Source organism: Astatotilapia calliptera, chromosome 10 (genome assembly GCF_900246225.1).
Source record: "Astatotilapia calliptera chromosome 10, fAstCal1.2, whole genome shotgun sequence".
Classification (NCBI taxonomy): domain Eukaryota; kingdom Metazoa; phylum Chordata; class Actinopteri; order Cichliformes; family Cichlidae; genus Astatotilapia; species Astatotilapia calliptera.
The window spans coordinates 28,223,755-28,240,188 of NC_039311.1; the positions used below are offsets into that span (position 1 = coordinate 28,223,755).

Genomic DNA, 16,434 nt, shown 5'->3' on the forward strand with positions numbered 1-16,434 from the left:
TGCAATCCCTCCATTACTGCTGGCCTGTACGCACCAATCCACCTGACGTTCCATTTTATCATCGCTTATGAACAAGATCCTGTTGAGCTTTTTAATTATAGCATTTCATTGACTGGAGTATCAAATTTCAGCTTAATTACTTATTACCTCTGTTGTACTGAGACAGAGGAACACACCGCGCAGGCACTAAAACAAACCAGCAAATCCTCTTTGCAGGGCCTCATTTCATACTGTAGTTTGAATTGTTTTCGGTAAATCGGACCTTTAAGTGCGTGGAAGAAAAGTTATCGGAGCATCCCGTACACGGTTCACCTCCATTTACCGGTCAAATCAATTAGGCTGTTCCTAAACGCATGCTAACGAATGCATTAAGCTGTATGCAGTTTAGACTGCATTAAGCTTGCAAATCTCTTTGCAGCTCTACTTTATTTACCAAGTTGCATTTACCATAGAATCTGGCCACACAGAGTCCATTACTATCCCGTCAGACACCACAGGACCACGACTGGGTGGTGTTTTTACTCTTTTGAGAAGCCTGAGGTGTAATTACTGCTCTCAGACAAGATCTAATCTCAAAGGTATTTTAATGCCAGCAGTCACAATCATCTACCTCATCTCTCCACGTAAACTAAATTGACGGCAGATGTAGTGAGACTAAGCAGATAATATCTTCATTCATTTAACTTTGGCCTATAAGGCAGAGGGTGCTTTAGTCACTGGGACAATGGTGTGTTTTATCTTCTGTCTGAGCATATGCTTTTAGAAGCTGCCTTTCATCAGGTAACTATGACTGATTAGTCAAAGGAAAATAGATCTTTTGTCCATAGTTAAGGAAGACAAGTACCACCGTCTCTGTGTAGCTGGAGCAGGAGCAGAAATCAACAGCTGCAGCGGCAGTAGTTGGTTAGACAGACCCAGTGTGTTTAGGCCCAGGGCTGTTGACTTACCCCTGCTTGACTGCTTTGTTCTTGTTCACATCGATGGTGGTGATGGAATGCTTGGCGCCAGACTGTACCTCCCATTCAACCTTCCACTGGGGGCTCTTCGAGTTGGTTTGGAGCAGGTTTACCCCCTTTTTAGCTTTGACCCTGCAGGAAATGGCGAGAGAGAAAAAATAATAGAGGAGGTCAATTTTATTAAGGGGGATGATTTATGTGCAAGGTCAGAGGTGGATACCCTCTCTGTGCTACAGGCCTCCTCCCTGGATTGCATCATGGCAAAAGCAATTCCACAGATGAATCAATAACAAAGATGAATGAAGATGACAGTGCAGTGATACATGAGAGCAGAAAGGTAGGAGCACTTCAGGTCAGAGTGCTCACTTACACTCTCTGCAAAATCAGATCTACAAAGCTTTTTACTGAACCCACTGGATATTCATTTCGAATTAACACCTGAAAGCCACAAGCTTCGGTTCACCTGCTTTTTGAGAAAGTTCATACACACCATTGAGCTTTTACTGAACTGCATTTTACATTAAAACAAAATAAGCCACCTTTAAAATTCCTAAAAACCTGTTGATTGAGTCTCATGTGCAATCTCCCTTCCTTAGCCCTTAGCTCTTCAGGGAGAACACACTTTATAGATAGGTCAAGGTTACCAGCACGAGTCCTTGAGATGATTTTTTATTTATTTATTTTGGCTTGTTTGTTGCTCCAGGACACTGCAACAAGGAAGAATGTTTGAACCTGGAAACCAAACATACTCCCTGCTACCTCTTAATATTTCAGGTATTCACATTAAAAAGGCCAGACCCTAAAGTGTACTGAGTGGAGTGTTGTGAACACTGCAGTGTTTTACTGCCCCCGTTAGGCTTTAAAATGAATTCAGATATTTTTAAGACTATTTATAATATTTACACGTACATGCACAACAGTTCACTTGATAAATATTGTAGAACTTTACATAGTTCTGTAAATAAAACCATTCTCTCCCCCATCTCCAAAACTATTCTACATAATAACCCAAGGGCCAAAGAAGTAATAACAGTAAATGTAATGCACATACTGTATGTGTGCATCTTCCAAACATCTACATCCGCAATCCTACTCATCCACACATACAGTCATGTACGCATGGCTGCACCAACCAATCTGCACGTGCATGCACTTCTATATACATTCATAACGCTGCATTATCTGCAGAGATTTTATACACAGTGAACCAGATGTGCAGAGGCTATAGATGCATACAAAATAAGACTATGCAAATGCATAAAGCTGTAGCACGCTGCAGCTATACAAAAACATGCCCCAACATCTGCTCAAGGATTGTGCGTGCTTGCCGGAGCAACAACTAACACCAAAAGAAGAAAAAAAGGGATGAGAGACGAAATAGTTAACGCAGTAAACACATAAATAGCTACATAAATGGGTAGAACTCTTGAATTTTATGGTATAGTAAAGCTACAATAACATGCGACACAGTTGTTTCCCTTTTCTCCAGTAAAATGTTGTGATTTGAAGTATACATAAGTCCTGCAGTATTTAAATTTAGTTCATAAATATTTGAAGTAATATGATTTCCAGTTGCAGCAGCAGATTTATGCTTTGCTTAATGCTGAAAGATGATCCGTGATAAAATAAAAGTGAGTGGGTCTGTGCAGTCAGGATTGCTTTTAAATGACAACATGCTCTTTCAGGATGGTCCGCGGCCCAGGAGTTAGAGCAGACTGCACACTAATTGGAAGGTATTTTGATGGTTTAATCCACAGCTCCCCTGCTCTGCATGTCTTTAGGCAACAACGGAAACACAAAATTGCTCCTGATGCAGCCATTGGTGTGTTTTTTTCCCCAAGATTTGATCCTTGTTTTGGTTTAACAGACAGCCTTTCTTTTTTTTTTTGTTGTAATGTTTCCATTTTGCTTGTCTCATGTGTTTCCTTGTTTTTCTCTCCCTCTGTTTTGCATGCTGTCCTGATTTCCTGTTCTTACTTACTTAAGTGGGACTCCTGTGGTTTCACTTCCTTTTTCGTCTCACCAAACTAAACCTAAAATTGTATAGCCTGCCTTCAATAGTGTCACCAGTGTCAAATCAGGCCTGTATATAAGACAGGACAAAATGCAGCTGTACATCTGCACTTAAAGGTTAAAGGTCACTCTATTGAGGATGCCAGTGTTCACATTTTGGACAGATGGTTTAAAAGAAACGTGAAAGAGGCCGTCTATGTCCACTGTGAACATCTTTGAGCAAAAGGGACGGCTTACGATACTAACTGTCTGCACCTACAATCCACTTTTGAGATCCCTTCCCAGGCTCCTCAACTCCCACTCACATCTTGCATCAGGTAACCTCAATAAATCACATTGGGTGGAGCAAGGTCTCACAGTGGTTTCACTCAAAACCACTGGTGATAATGACCCACGCTTTTTTCACACCTTAGCTCATGTGATGAAGCACATGTTTAATAATAGAGGGTCAACAAGTCTCTTAAGGTACAGCCCCCACTAGGGTTTAAATACCGGGACTCTCCACTATTTGGCTTTAGAACTGAAGAAGCCTCTTGGATGAGCGAAACATCTTTACGAAACTTAAAGAAGTCACTTTGTTTCTAAGCTCCTAAGACCTTTTTCTAGTCATACTTTACCCATCAGTTGTTGAGATCACCTGGTTTCTCGTGCTATTGGTAACCTTTTTGGGCGACATTTTTACATTTTCTAGCGAGTTGTTACAAAATACCACTGTCTGATAGCAGACACCTTTGAATTTACCGATATATTTCATTAAAGTGTTTACAGAGAGAATTTTTTAGTTGTTATTTCTTTTTAAAGAAGCTTTTGTCTTCCCAGTTATTGTGATTTCTGGTTATTTGACCACAGAGCCATGCCCCAAATGATGTAACATGGAAAAAATCCAGAGCTCATTCTTAGACAAATGCAGCCACTACAGATTATTGATCGGATGGTTTCATTTTCATGAAACACAAGACAGAAGTGAATTATTAATGCTTTTGGCTTTTGCTTCTGTGCTTTATGTCTTCTAGACTATTCATTACTATGTTAGTCTACTTTGAAAATGTGCCTGCATATGCCCGGAAAATACTTTGTATTCTGTGAAAAAGAATAAATAACGATGTAATTTTATTATGTAGTTTTAGGAGGTTGTCACCAAGGTTATTATCGTTAACGAAAACTAACGAAATAATGAAAACTAGAAGTGAAAAAACATTTTCGTTAACGGAAATAAAAAATAAAAAAAAAGGAAAACTAACTAAAACTGTAATGAGTGTTCACAAAACTAACTAAAATTAACTGAATTTATAGAAAAAATGTGTTTAGTTTTCATTGATGTGTGCGTGTCATACAATAGTCAAGGGTCAAAATGAAGTTTAGTTTCCAGATTTTTTTCTTGCTGTGTCTCATTATGTCAGCAGGTGGCAGTACGTTAGTCGAGTCGTCTGTGTTGCTGCTCCGTCCACGCGCAGAATCATGTCAGTAAAAGTCGGGAGAAAGCGCCAGAGTCCAATTTGGGATTACTTTGAATATGACTGTGTTTTGGATAAAGCAAGTGTCTTGTAGTGGAAAGAGACAAATTATGAGGGACATTTCTCAAGGGGAAAAAAATCCCACAAACCTTAAAGTGTACTTGAAAAGCTCACACAAGAAGGCTAACCTAGCTTACCTTGAGAAAGTAAGGGAGCACACTCAACCCTCATCCCCAGAAAACAGAAGCTAACCCCAGGCAAGGCAGCGTGATGCATCCGGAGACAACAGGACTGGGATATCTACATAACTGTGTGAGTCAATTGCCTTCAAAAAGTTTATCAATTCACTTGAACCAAAATTACGAACACCCGGTGCTGCAAGAGTTAATAGTCTCATTGGGGCCAAGATATACATTTTATAGTTGCCTGGTATCAATGGTTGTTCATCTGCCTTTATTTATTTATTTGTTTGTTTAAAGAACCCATAGGTGGGAATGTGAGTTTTCTGTCTCTGCGTGTTAGCCCTGCGACAGACAGCCGACCTGTCCAGGGTGCAGGGTATGGTAGCTGGAATAGCAACATACCCAAGGATAAGCAGAAGAGAATGACTGATATGATGAAACTGGGATTTTGTTACACTTAATTTTTGCAAACACAACTAAAACTATAACTGAAACTAAGGATTTTCAAAAAAATAAAAACTAAACTAAACTAGCAAACAATTGGTAAAAACTAATTAAAACTGATATAAAATTGAAAATCTGAAGTCAAAACTAAATAAAAATAAAAACTAATGAAAATTGCAAAACTATTAAAACCCTGGTTGTCACTCTGCTTAGGACTCTGTTACTGCCATATGCTGCTCTCCTGTTAAAGTAAAATTCTGGTGATCTTTATGATTGTTCCCGTGTTTACAGAAACATACTGTTGTTTTTCTCTTCTCATCATGACATCACTCTGACAAACATCTCTTTCTGGACAGACTCCATGAAAGCATTACCCAAATCATATTTTTCTCCCAAGTGTCTCATTTCCATTTGAAAGTTTGAGGCCCCTGCAACATCTATCAGATCATTGCATCTATTTCTCTGACAGATAAAAATTCTGAAGTCCCACTGAGGTATTTCCATTTGCTTCACCAACCTGCGCTCATTGCATCGACCACTCATCCATGATTTGTGAAAGCAACTGACTTCCAGCTGAAGTTCCTCCCTCTTTAACCAGAATAGGCACACAGCCCATGCAGAAAATGTCTTTCTTCTTATAGTATTAAACTAATTACAGTGATTATCTTTTATCTTTAATGGTTTTAAATACATAAAAGTTATTTAAATGTTTGAACTAATTTCATTAAATCCAACTGTGGCCCAATCTCAAAGCCCTTAGACTCCCATGTCAAAATCTCCAACTTCAGAGCACAAAGAAACATGTTTGCAGACTTGTACAAACAGTTCTGTTCACTATATCCAGTTTCCCGCTCATGATGACTGTTGTTTGTTTTTTTAAAACTGTTTAAACTATATTGATGCTTCAAGTTATGGATGATTACGGGTTTTGACTGCTTTGACTAACATGTCGGCACAGGCAGCCTTTGTCAGGAGCTATCTGCTAGGCATTCACTAAGGCCTTATTCACACACTTCCGACCTGTCAATGACCATCTGGCAACCACCAGTCACAAGGGAAAATGTGTATTCCCAGCGACAGGCGGGTCACTGGGGAAAAATGGAGATTACTGACCAGTCTGTGTAACTGGGACTTTAGCAATTATTTTTCCAGTGGCTGCCGTTAACCTCCAGGAACCACTCACAACCATATGGGGAATACTCCCTTTTCCCTCAAGAACAGTGGTTCCCAGATGGTTAATGACCAGTCTCTCAGCTTGTATGACTGGGGCCTTATTGATCCCACATCATCCCCATGACTGGTGATGGACAAAATGACTTTTAATGTTACCCGGTTTGTGGTCACATGTCTACAAAGACCCACAATGGGGTTGTATTGAATACCCAATCCGGTCGTTAAGTGATGACGTGACGAATCCTACTTCCGGGCCTAAAGTAGTCTGCGTTTAATATGGCTTTTGGGTTGTTAACATGTTTAATGTTATGTATTTTCTTCTATTTGATCTCAAAAAGCTCCTAAAACAGTCAGTGATCACTGTTGACCTCCCTCGGCTTTTATTACCGCTAATCATTTATTTAAGCTCAGTTTTTAAAACCTTAGGATGTAACTACAGCCCAGCCCATGCAGCAGTATATGAATGACTAACCTCGTATTGTGGATGGATTATCTCAGTTGTTCTCCTGGCTGAAGTTTGGTCCTTTTACAGCATCCTGCCATGCAATTACATTTGTTCCTGACCACCGAGAACACTCACGGTAACTTTTATCGAGTGGAAAAAAAGTTAGCATGTTTATATTATGCTAACATAGCTGTGTCGCTAGCGGTCACGTAGCACATCATTAGCTACAGCTAGCCAAACTTCAGTAACCCTACAAATGTCACTGCTGTTTAGTTTTCTGTCTTCATTTATGTTGGAAGTGATAACAGAGCTGTACGTTTTAATTTGTTTCCAAAACCCCGCAGTCAGGACATGCTATATTGTATTTAGATAGAAGCTAGCGAGCTAACTTCCTGCTAACTTCCAACTCCGTTAAATGTCATAAATTCCGTTTTCATGGATGCCTGGATGTTAAACTCAATTGTTACACCTGGTAGAGCAGAACGCTGATCATTTTATTAAAGATGAAAAACTTTAGACAGTTTTTCAACTCTCAGTAATGCCATAGTGATTGTTTGATATATGGACCTGCAGCGGAGTTTAGGCCCAGACACGGCTAGTGACGTCAGACTTAACGACCGGATAGTGACTGTATTGTTGGCTAGCAAGCTGCAGTGGTTGCCAGCAGTTTGAGAAAGATACAAACTACTGCCACCACTCTGCAAACACTGCGTTTGTGATCTTACAAAACCCTTACAAAATCTTTCATACTACCATTTTCTGGTTCGCATTCTCTGTGGTTAAGTTTGGTTCGACCGAGGTACAAAAACGTAACAGGGTGAGGCTTTTTCCAGGACATCTGAATTTGCAACACTTTGCCTGAGATCACTCTTTTTTGTACAATCCAGGCTCTGCTTCAAACTACAGACTACATGTTCTTGTTTTTCACATGCTCGCCTCCACAGAAGCCAAGGTCAGGCATGGCTTTCTGCACTTCAGCATGTCCGATCACTGATAACATCTAAGGGTGAAAGCTGGGAGAAAGCTAGTAAGTAGATCTTAAGTCAAGATTATATAAAGTATATATTTGAAAAATGTATCTTGAAAAAAATGATACTTTACTTTTTTCGTGTTTGTTGTGAGTGACTGTGTGTGGGAAGGGTTGTATAAAGAATAATGATTCACGAGCATGCGAGATGCAATATTGACAGATGCTGTAATTACTGAACTACAAGAAAGCGCTGTATTAATTCTTGCATCAAAGACGGTGTATTTTACACTCTGTTTCAAAACAATATTTCTTGCTATTGCAGCTCATATTTTGTTCTTTCATCAAATCTCACACATTAGAGAAAATACAGTAATTATCAGACACGGTGCGTCAAGGGGAGATGAAACAGAAATATGTAACGTTTAAGAAACCATCCTGATCGGGTGTGTTGCCTTTGATGTGAGCTGAAACGGGGAGGCGTAATACCCTCTGACGCTCTCTAAATGAGGTGACCCAGTTGCTACTTTATTAGCAGAGCTTGTAAAGATACTGATCATAAAGGACGATAATTACAGATTATTGTACAGCAGACCCATTTCCAGCGCATTTCCTAGTAAGGATGCAACCCTGACGTGTAATACTCGTATTTGTATTCATAACCTACACTCACCAACAGCGTATAAAAGCCACTACATATTAATCACCTTATGAGAAAGCCTGCATATTGTGCTGTATCGATGTTTTTCATCAGACAGTCCTTTTCACGGACTTTGCTTCATTTTTGCACCACAAATGAGAGGGGATGAAGCACTACCCACGGGAGCACCACATGAATCAGGCTCCCTGTGGAACGGTGTTAATGCTGATTAATGAAAGAGCATTACAAATGGAAAAGCTGCAAGGCAGTAACCAGCAATAGTGCACACCCAAATTCTGAGAATCTGCGTGAGCCCTGCTGCTGCTCCTACACAGGGAAAGTGGAGAGGCAGTGTGAGCCACTTCAGTTAAGACAGAGCTATTACTTACTCATTCCACACAGATGCCTTCTGCCATGGCAACACCTATTAGACTTCGAGATGGCTGACGGACTGCTAAACAGGAGAGCTTTTGGTAAACACATTCCAAGCTGGATTTCTGAGCTGCCTGTAAGATCTCCTGGGAGTTATCAAATCTGACTTGTGTTCGGGGGTATAGTGAGCGCTGTCCTGAAGATTGAAATGACCACAACACACAGATACCACAATGACCTAAGCAGGGGCTTTGCAGTGTACTTCCTATAGTGTAGAGGTTTCACTGCTATAAATGTTACATAAGTACTAACGTAAGCCATGATGGGGAAAAACATGATGTGGTGTGTTCTGAGATTTTGGACTAGTTTTCCTCCAATATGCCATCTTTCAGACTAAAGAAAAGAAAACGCCCAAGGTACACAATATTTGTGGTACATACTGCTACTTTCGGTTGCTCCGTTGTCACTTGGTGTCGTTACAGCTCTGCATGTGTGAATCGGATGTGTTAAACACTACAGCATTGGAGACATCTGCATATGTGTAAAAATAAAAATTTATTTAACCTCCTGAGAGTTGAGCTCTTGTATGGGATGCATTTTTTATTTCTCCTAGCCATTTGGGATTAGCTGGACCCCTGATGTGGAGGTTAACACATTTGCCATGTAAACAAAAGACCCTCGATTTGATTCCAGGAGGCGGCACAAACCAAGCCTCAGGCTGGGTGTACTGCTAGTGACAATCCCAGATAAACGGAGTACATTTGGGATTAGCTGGATCAAGAAAGTGGTACTTTTCTTTTATCTTTTTTTTAAACTAGCATAAAGAAATATAAAGTGCAGAAAAGCCCAAATGCATTGTTCCAATATGAGAACACAGCGTTTAGATATTTTGTCTGAAAATGCATTTTCAGACATTTTTTTTTCTTTAATTCAAGTAGTGATTTTAAAAAAATGTAGAATTGACTCTAATATGTCAAAAAAATAGAAAGAATGAAGAATTTTGAATGCGGATTTAGCCAATATCAAGACATCTGTTTTGGCGATGTATGTAAATTAGTAGGGCTGGGCCATATTATACCGTTCACGGTAATACCGGTATAATGTTAGGCAACGATAGGAAAATGAAATATCGCGATAGAATGGGAGTAAAACGCGCATGCGCAGTGCCTTTGTTTTCATACGCACATGGCCGATTGTTGAGTGAAACAGATGAACCAGAATTGGTTTGTAAAAACGGTGCAACTTCCGTGATGTGGAACTGGTTTGGTGTTTGTCCGTCAGATACACAACAAAGCACATTTTTTTGCAGAACATGCAAGCGGCCGTTGTTATTGTCATATTTGTCGGACTAAGATGCTCTTAAATCTGGGAGTAATCTGGGTCCTAAACTCCGAAATCTTCAGGTCAAACAACACTGCAGCATCACTTAAGAGTTAAAAACTGTCTAAATTCTTTCATCTTTAATAAAACGATCAGCATTGCTGCTTTACCAGGTGTAACTATAAAGTTTAACTTCCAGGCATCCATGAAAACAAAAGTTATTACATTTAACGGAGTTAGAAGTTAGCAGGAAGCTAGCGGAAGTTAGCTCGCTAGTTTCACTAGTTACCTAAACATGATACTGCATGTTCTGACTGAGAGATTTCTGAAAAAAATCAAACGTACAGCTCTGCTATCACTTCCAACATAAATGAAGACAGGAAACTAAACAGCAGTGACGTTTGTAGGGTTACTGAAGTTGGGCTAGCTGGTATATAATGATGTACTACGTGATCGCTAGAGACAAAGCTATGTTAGCATAACATAAACAGTGAAGCTGGAGGACGAACACTAACACTTTTCCACTTATAAAAGTTAACGTGAAGGTTCTTCATGGTTAGAGACAAATGCAATCGCATGGCAGGATGCTGTAAACGGACCAAACTTCAGTCAGGAGAACAACTGAGACAATCCATCCACAATACGAGGTTAGTCATTAATATACTGCAACAACATGGGAATAGAGCAGCTGCCAGAGAATTCAACATTAATGAATCAATGGTACAGAAGTGGAGGAAGCAAGAAGGAGTTTAATAAAGTTTGATTTATCTGACTGCTTTGTTTCGGTTAATGTGCCTTATAATCCCGTGCACCTTATGGTCCGAAAAATGCGTAATGCACACTGCAGTTTAATGTTGCAAAGCACCTTTTTTTAACTTAAGTGGATATTATACATGGTTATGCTCAGGATATGTCAGCCCATTTCTAGTGGAAATGCCTTTTGGTTAAACTTTCAGCAAGGAATTTGCATTTGCACTGTTACATTTTTTATAAAGCTTTAATGTACATAAAAACCAGCTTCTTGTTTAAGTGAAAATAAATGGAAGGTTGTCTTTTTGCGCTAGTAATGTTGTGGAGTTGTATTTTGTCTCGCATCAATTATATCGTCGGTTATATCGTTATCACAAATTTTCAAATATATATCGTGATAAATATTTTTGGCCATATCGCCCTGCTCTATAAATTAGCATGTAAATATAATTTGCATATTTAAATACAAAAATTCTATCATCATTCTGTTTCTGTAGATGTTCATGCATTCATCAGTATCTGTGTAGTTAATCTTGTTCATGATTAAAAGGCACTGCAAATACAAATGTATCCCTTCTCCTCATTATTTTGTACTTCTTTGCAGCTTGCTTTGCATTGCATCAATTGTGTGCTTAAGAGTTTTGGAGGCTGATGTCTTCATGACCCTCGCTGCAGAAATCATGTCAACTTCCTTGCCACACACTGCAATTTATTCAAACTGGCTGATGTTAATAAATAAAATATGCAAACCGGGATTAAATCATAGTTCGCAAGTCTTTAATTTTTCTTTAATGGCCCTCTTAAAGAGTATTTATTGAAGACATTTGAACAAAATGTCCCCACGGGCAGAGAAGTCACAAAAGTGGAATTTCTTCTACAGCATAATGAGACGGATTTTAAGAAAAATGCATTTTTAGGCGCTCTTTAAATCTCTACAGTGACATCCAATTTTAACGGAGGAGCCTAGAGATCAGCCTACTTGAATCTGACTGTTCTTTGTAAAAAGGTTCATTCAGCACAAATCAGACAAAGGAAGTTGTGTGGCTACAGCAGGGATGTGCAAACATGATAAAATTCTTCCTATCATTGAGATACGGCACAAAAACATATACCAACATGTGTCGTCGAGAGTTAATGTGCTTAAAAGGCTGCTGGTGTGTGGGTGTACATAGAAAACAAGAGACTTCTGTGCTTTGAAATGCACAGTGCCTTAATGATAACACAGTACTGATTTGAAAGATGCCTACTTTTAATCGCTATAACAACCCACATGTTCAACAATATGTTCAGTACCACATTTTTCCCCCTGAAGAAATATTGACCTACATACATTTCACATCATCAGAATATGTAGTGACGGCAATTTTAAAGAATTAGATTAAATGTGGGATGGAATCAATTCATATTTTGTTACTCATTGTTTCCTTTGTTGTTTGATACCTAGCATAAAATAAGCAGCATTAGCATAATGGCAGACTAAGCTAAGACCGTGACAAGAGCCTACAATATCCTACTGTAGCTTCGCAGCTGCCAGGTCTCATTTGAACTCATGTTATGTTAAACAGCGACGATTTCACACAGCAATAAAAGGTGTAAATGTATAACTAAGGTTTGCGATCTACAATATTAGCCAGAGCTAATCAGAGCAAAGGTTTGCTAGCTAGCATAATCTATGAGGTTGTCATATCCAAGTCAACTGTATTTGTCAGTGTTCTCACGTATACGGTAGATCTCTCAGTTACAGGTTACATAACAAACATACTATAACAAACAACCCAAGGTTTATGCCACAACTGCCCTTAAAACTGGTAACAAGGCATCTAATTATTTGATTAAGATGCTAAACTGGATTTTTTAAGCTACATTCTTGAACAGAAAAATTGTTTGAGTGGTTGAGGACTATGCTTGATTAAATGTGTGTCAAATTTGGGCATAAAAATTCAGTATTTGTTTGTTTGTTTGATTTAGTTTTTAACAAATTTATAAAATATTAGCATTTTCTTGTGTTAATTACATGTGATCGAATACATTTCTATGCAATGTACATTCTTCGTATGTTTATTTATTTATTTATTTGTGGATCTCCTGCAGAAAAACTTAAAGTTACATCCTAATAATAATGCATACTGTCATGAATGAATATGCTGTAGTATAAAAACTGTCAGAATGATTACAGACTCAAACTTTTTGCACAGTCTGTTTGCCTCACATTAAAACTTTAATTGCACTAGTTACACGTACTTGCGAGGATGCCAGTATTTGCCAAAAACAGACGTTTTAGAACCTACCAAAAAACTTGTACACCTCGAGGTTACCTGCCTATCCAGAAGCAAACCCCACACATGATGTAAGATCACCAAATATCCCCTTGGAATAATTAGACAACAACTTTATAAGTGATATGTCCACAGGCTGCTCCAGGCGGGATTTACCTTTAACTCCCTAAAAATGTCAATAACCACTTGCAAATTTCTCTGGCACTGTAGAGCTTCCCTTACTATTCACCGCAACTCTCAAGTGACAATCATAGCTTCACTCTTGGAACACATGCAATAATCTTATCAATCATCTCAAACACTTTGATATCCATTGCTGTCTGTGTTCACTAGTAAACAGCTTTGAGATTTTCTCACACACAGCTGGAAAGCCAGACGGGAGTGTGAAACCTGCCAGGGACAGACTTTTTTAATGGGAGTCTTCAAAAATCTTCAGAAACTGGGGAAATATCACCAAGCAGATACAAATTTGAAACCACAGCTGCTTGTTCGCACACACTGAGCCGATTCATTTCCTCCATGTGAAAATGAGTAATGCAGCGCGGTGATAAATATGACGTTTAGTTAACAACAGAGCATTCCTTGTTATTAAACACTCCCAAATTTTCCTTAAACATAACAAACAAACCAAAATCCAGCAATAAGTGCTTGTTTTTCAGGTTACATCAGCAGTGCTTTGTTCCAGCTCGCTGTACTCTGCTAATTAACACAAAAAATAAAGCCACATTCTAAAAGAAGAGACGAGTAAGCTAGATAATTACAGCAAAGATCCAACTACAACATCTATCAGCGATTAAGTCCTCTCAGTCTTGTAACTTTTGTCATGACAGTAGCTCCAGTCATCATTTGAGCATTTGGAAATGCTGGCTACAATAGGAAAGAATAAGAAAGGGATATCAAATGTGAAATTTGTTCCTTCAAAAAAATGCATATTTATAAAAATTATATTTATAGCTTCTTTTCCAAAGGGTCAGTTCTTTGAAACAGCTGGATGCTCACACTTTTTTTAAAGGTGCATTTAGTGTTTCTAGCCACAGATTAACAAATTTCAAATTTCGAAGCTCAGACCATTCTCACTCCCGAGGCGATTTGTCACGTCCCAAGGCGGTCGATGGGTTGCAGATGAAATCCAGTTGAACGATGGTCCTGCAATAACGGACGCTCCAGCCATGTATTCCAGCCCTAGCCCTATCCATAACCTTATCCCTAACATTAACCACCACTTTAATGAGGTTAGATAGTGTTTTCCAAAGCGATTTAAGTCAAATAAACGTACATGTGTAGATTCATTCCAAGCGGTTTTCATGTTTCCTAATTTTTCCGATCTCGTAATATAAGGACGTGTTGGGTGTCCGGAAGCGTAACATAAAGATGATTTGTCACCTAGCGTAAAATCTTACAGTTTGGGAGTGAGAGCGTGTTGTGAATCTAATCTTATCTCTGACACTCGAAGGATCTCAAGTGGCCACGCTACTTTCAAAGTAAGAATCGAGCATACTGATACTTCAGCTAATCTTCAATAAATCCAATTGGCAAATGTCATTTCATTTGCATCTGCAAGCTGCTTTGCAACACAACTCTGCCTCGGCTCCTTCTTGTCATGCTGTGCTTGACTCCATTCATTTCACATTTGCCATCTTCCTGCATATATATATATATATATATATATATATATATATATATATATATATATAAATTCCGACAGACAGAAATAAAGCCTTCCTTTTACTATCGTGGTTCTGACTGTCTGACTGATTTTTATTTCTTTTTTTTTTGGAACAACGTAAGCTCTGTATACTATTAGAATGAATAAACTGAAGATTTGGGTCACTTCTTAAATAAATAACATCACAAGTTCTTCAAATGAAGAAATCTCACAATCCAAATGATAATATAAATCCATCATACCCAGCAGGTAGTCTACAATCACAACAAGATGGTAAAATCTTAAATCTGTTTTGTGCCCTGTGAAGTTATTACTTAAGAGCAGATGTTACAGCTTGTGGCTTGCTGTGAGTGAAAACTGTCACAAGACCTTAGGGAGCAGAGAAGCAGAAAATTAAGTATATTGTGATACTTCATGCCTGAACACTGGCATAATCTGTTTCTTCATCACAGTCAAAGGCTGCCCAAACATGTGTAACAGACATGTGCACTGGGAGAGGACCCTTTTTCTCTATACTGGATTCAACACCAACTGGTTGCAGACCCATCCCCCCCACTATGGCTTTGAATGAAAGAGGTGCTCCTACTTCACCTCACAAGCCTAAACCATAAACTACAGCCATTTCTTTACAGTCACAATCTTTCTATGTGAAAACATACGTCAACAAGAACAACCATTGATGTGGCACGTAGTAACTTCTTTCATACGAGAGAACAGCAAGCCTGTGAAATGTTCCATTTAAAAATAAAATCTTAACTAAAGCGTAAGGTGTGTTGTAAAACAGTTTAAGCTGTGAGCATAGTTGGGAGTTCAATCTTGTACAGCTCTTTTATTTTTGTATTGGCTTTGTAAATACCGCTCCACTGATGAAACTTTTTTTTTGAATATCAAACATAAAAGCAGCGCCTTTTAAACCAGGCCTGTAGCGCTTTCATCTTACCAAATTAAAAATCACTGCTGAAAAATGTGGTAAGATATTTTAAAAATGTCATGACTGATGATGACATATTACACCACATGGGTAGGGTTATTTTATTCCCTGTTCAGCTGAGACTTCATATGAATTGGAACTGAAAAGGAAACTTCATAATGCGTTGCTATGGTGCTCTCTTAAAGGATGAGTTTATTACTGTCTTGCTTTTTGCAGTTTAATCATCATTCCTATTTGAAATAATAACACGATTTACTGCAGTGTCACAGGGTAAATGAGGGATTGCCGAATTTCATGTGGCCCGATGGACATCACTGTGGTGATGTCACAACCCAATGTTTTCTGTGTCTCAAACTCCCAGCTCTGGTTATTGAATTTCACCGAGGGCTGATACAATTCCCTGTCAAAATTATCAAATGGAACGACCAAGACCTTCCTCTCCGTCTGCCAGCTCCAGACAGATTGGACTCTGGTATTTGGCATTCGCAAGTGGCGTGTTATGCTGCCGAGTGGGACATAGTAAACAAACATTTGATCACCGATGGTGTGACAACAGCCCACGGAACGCTCGTGCCGCCACCATTGGTGAACGAAACCCCGTTGGATAGAGTCAGACTTCGCGGCTGTCCCTTTAGCGATGCACAGATGAAGACAGAGAAGTAAATAAACAACTAAAATGTCAGCACTCGAATGTCTCGGAGGCATTAGCTGCACTCCCTTTTGCATTAAAGCAGAAACGGGGCCTCTTCTCAACTGCTAAATTTGGCCACCATAGACCCCCCTGCCCCCCTACACACTCACTCATCTGGAGGCAGAAGCTCCATTAGTTCCTCTGAGGGGGCACT

At 39.1% G+C, this 16,434-nt stretch overlaps 1 protein-coding gene across 2 annotated transcripts in view; it reads right to left on the reverse strand.

Moving 5' to 3' along the window:
* tmem132e (transmembrane protein 132E) overlaps positions 1–16,434 on the reverse strand; it is a 170,128-nt gene that overhangs the window by 70,796 nt on the left and 82,898 nt on the right. For both annotated transcript variants that reach the window (XM_026182493.1, XM_026182492.1), the window contains exon 3: positions 948–1,088. In XM_026182493.1, the coding sequence (XP_026038278.1) occupies positions 948–1,088 (141 nt within the window). The remainder of the gene's footprint in view (positions 1–947; positions 1,089–16,434) is intronic.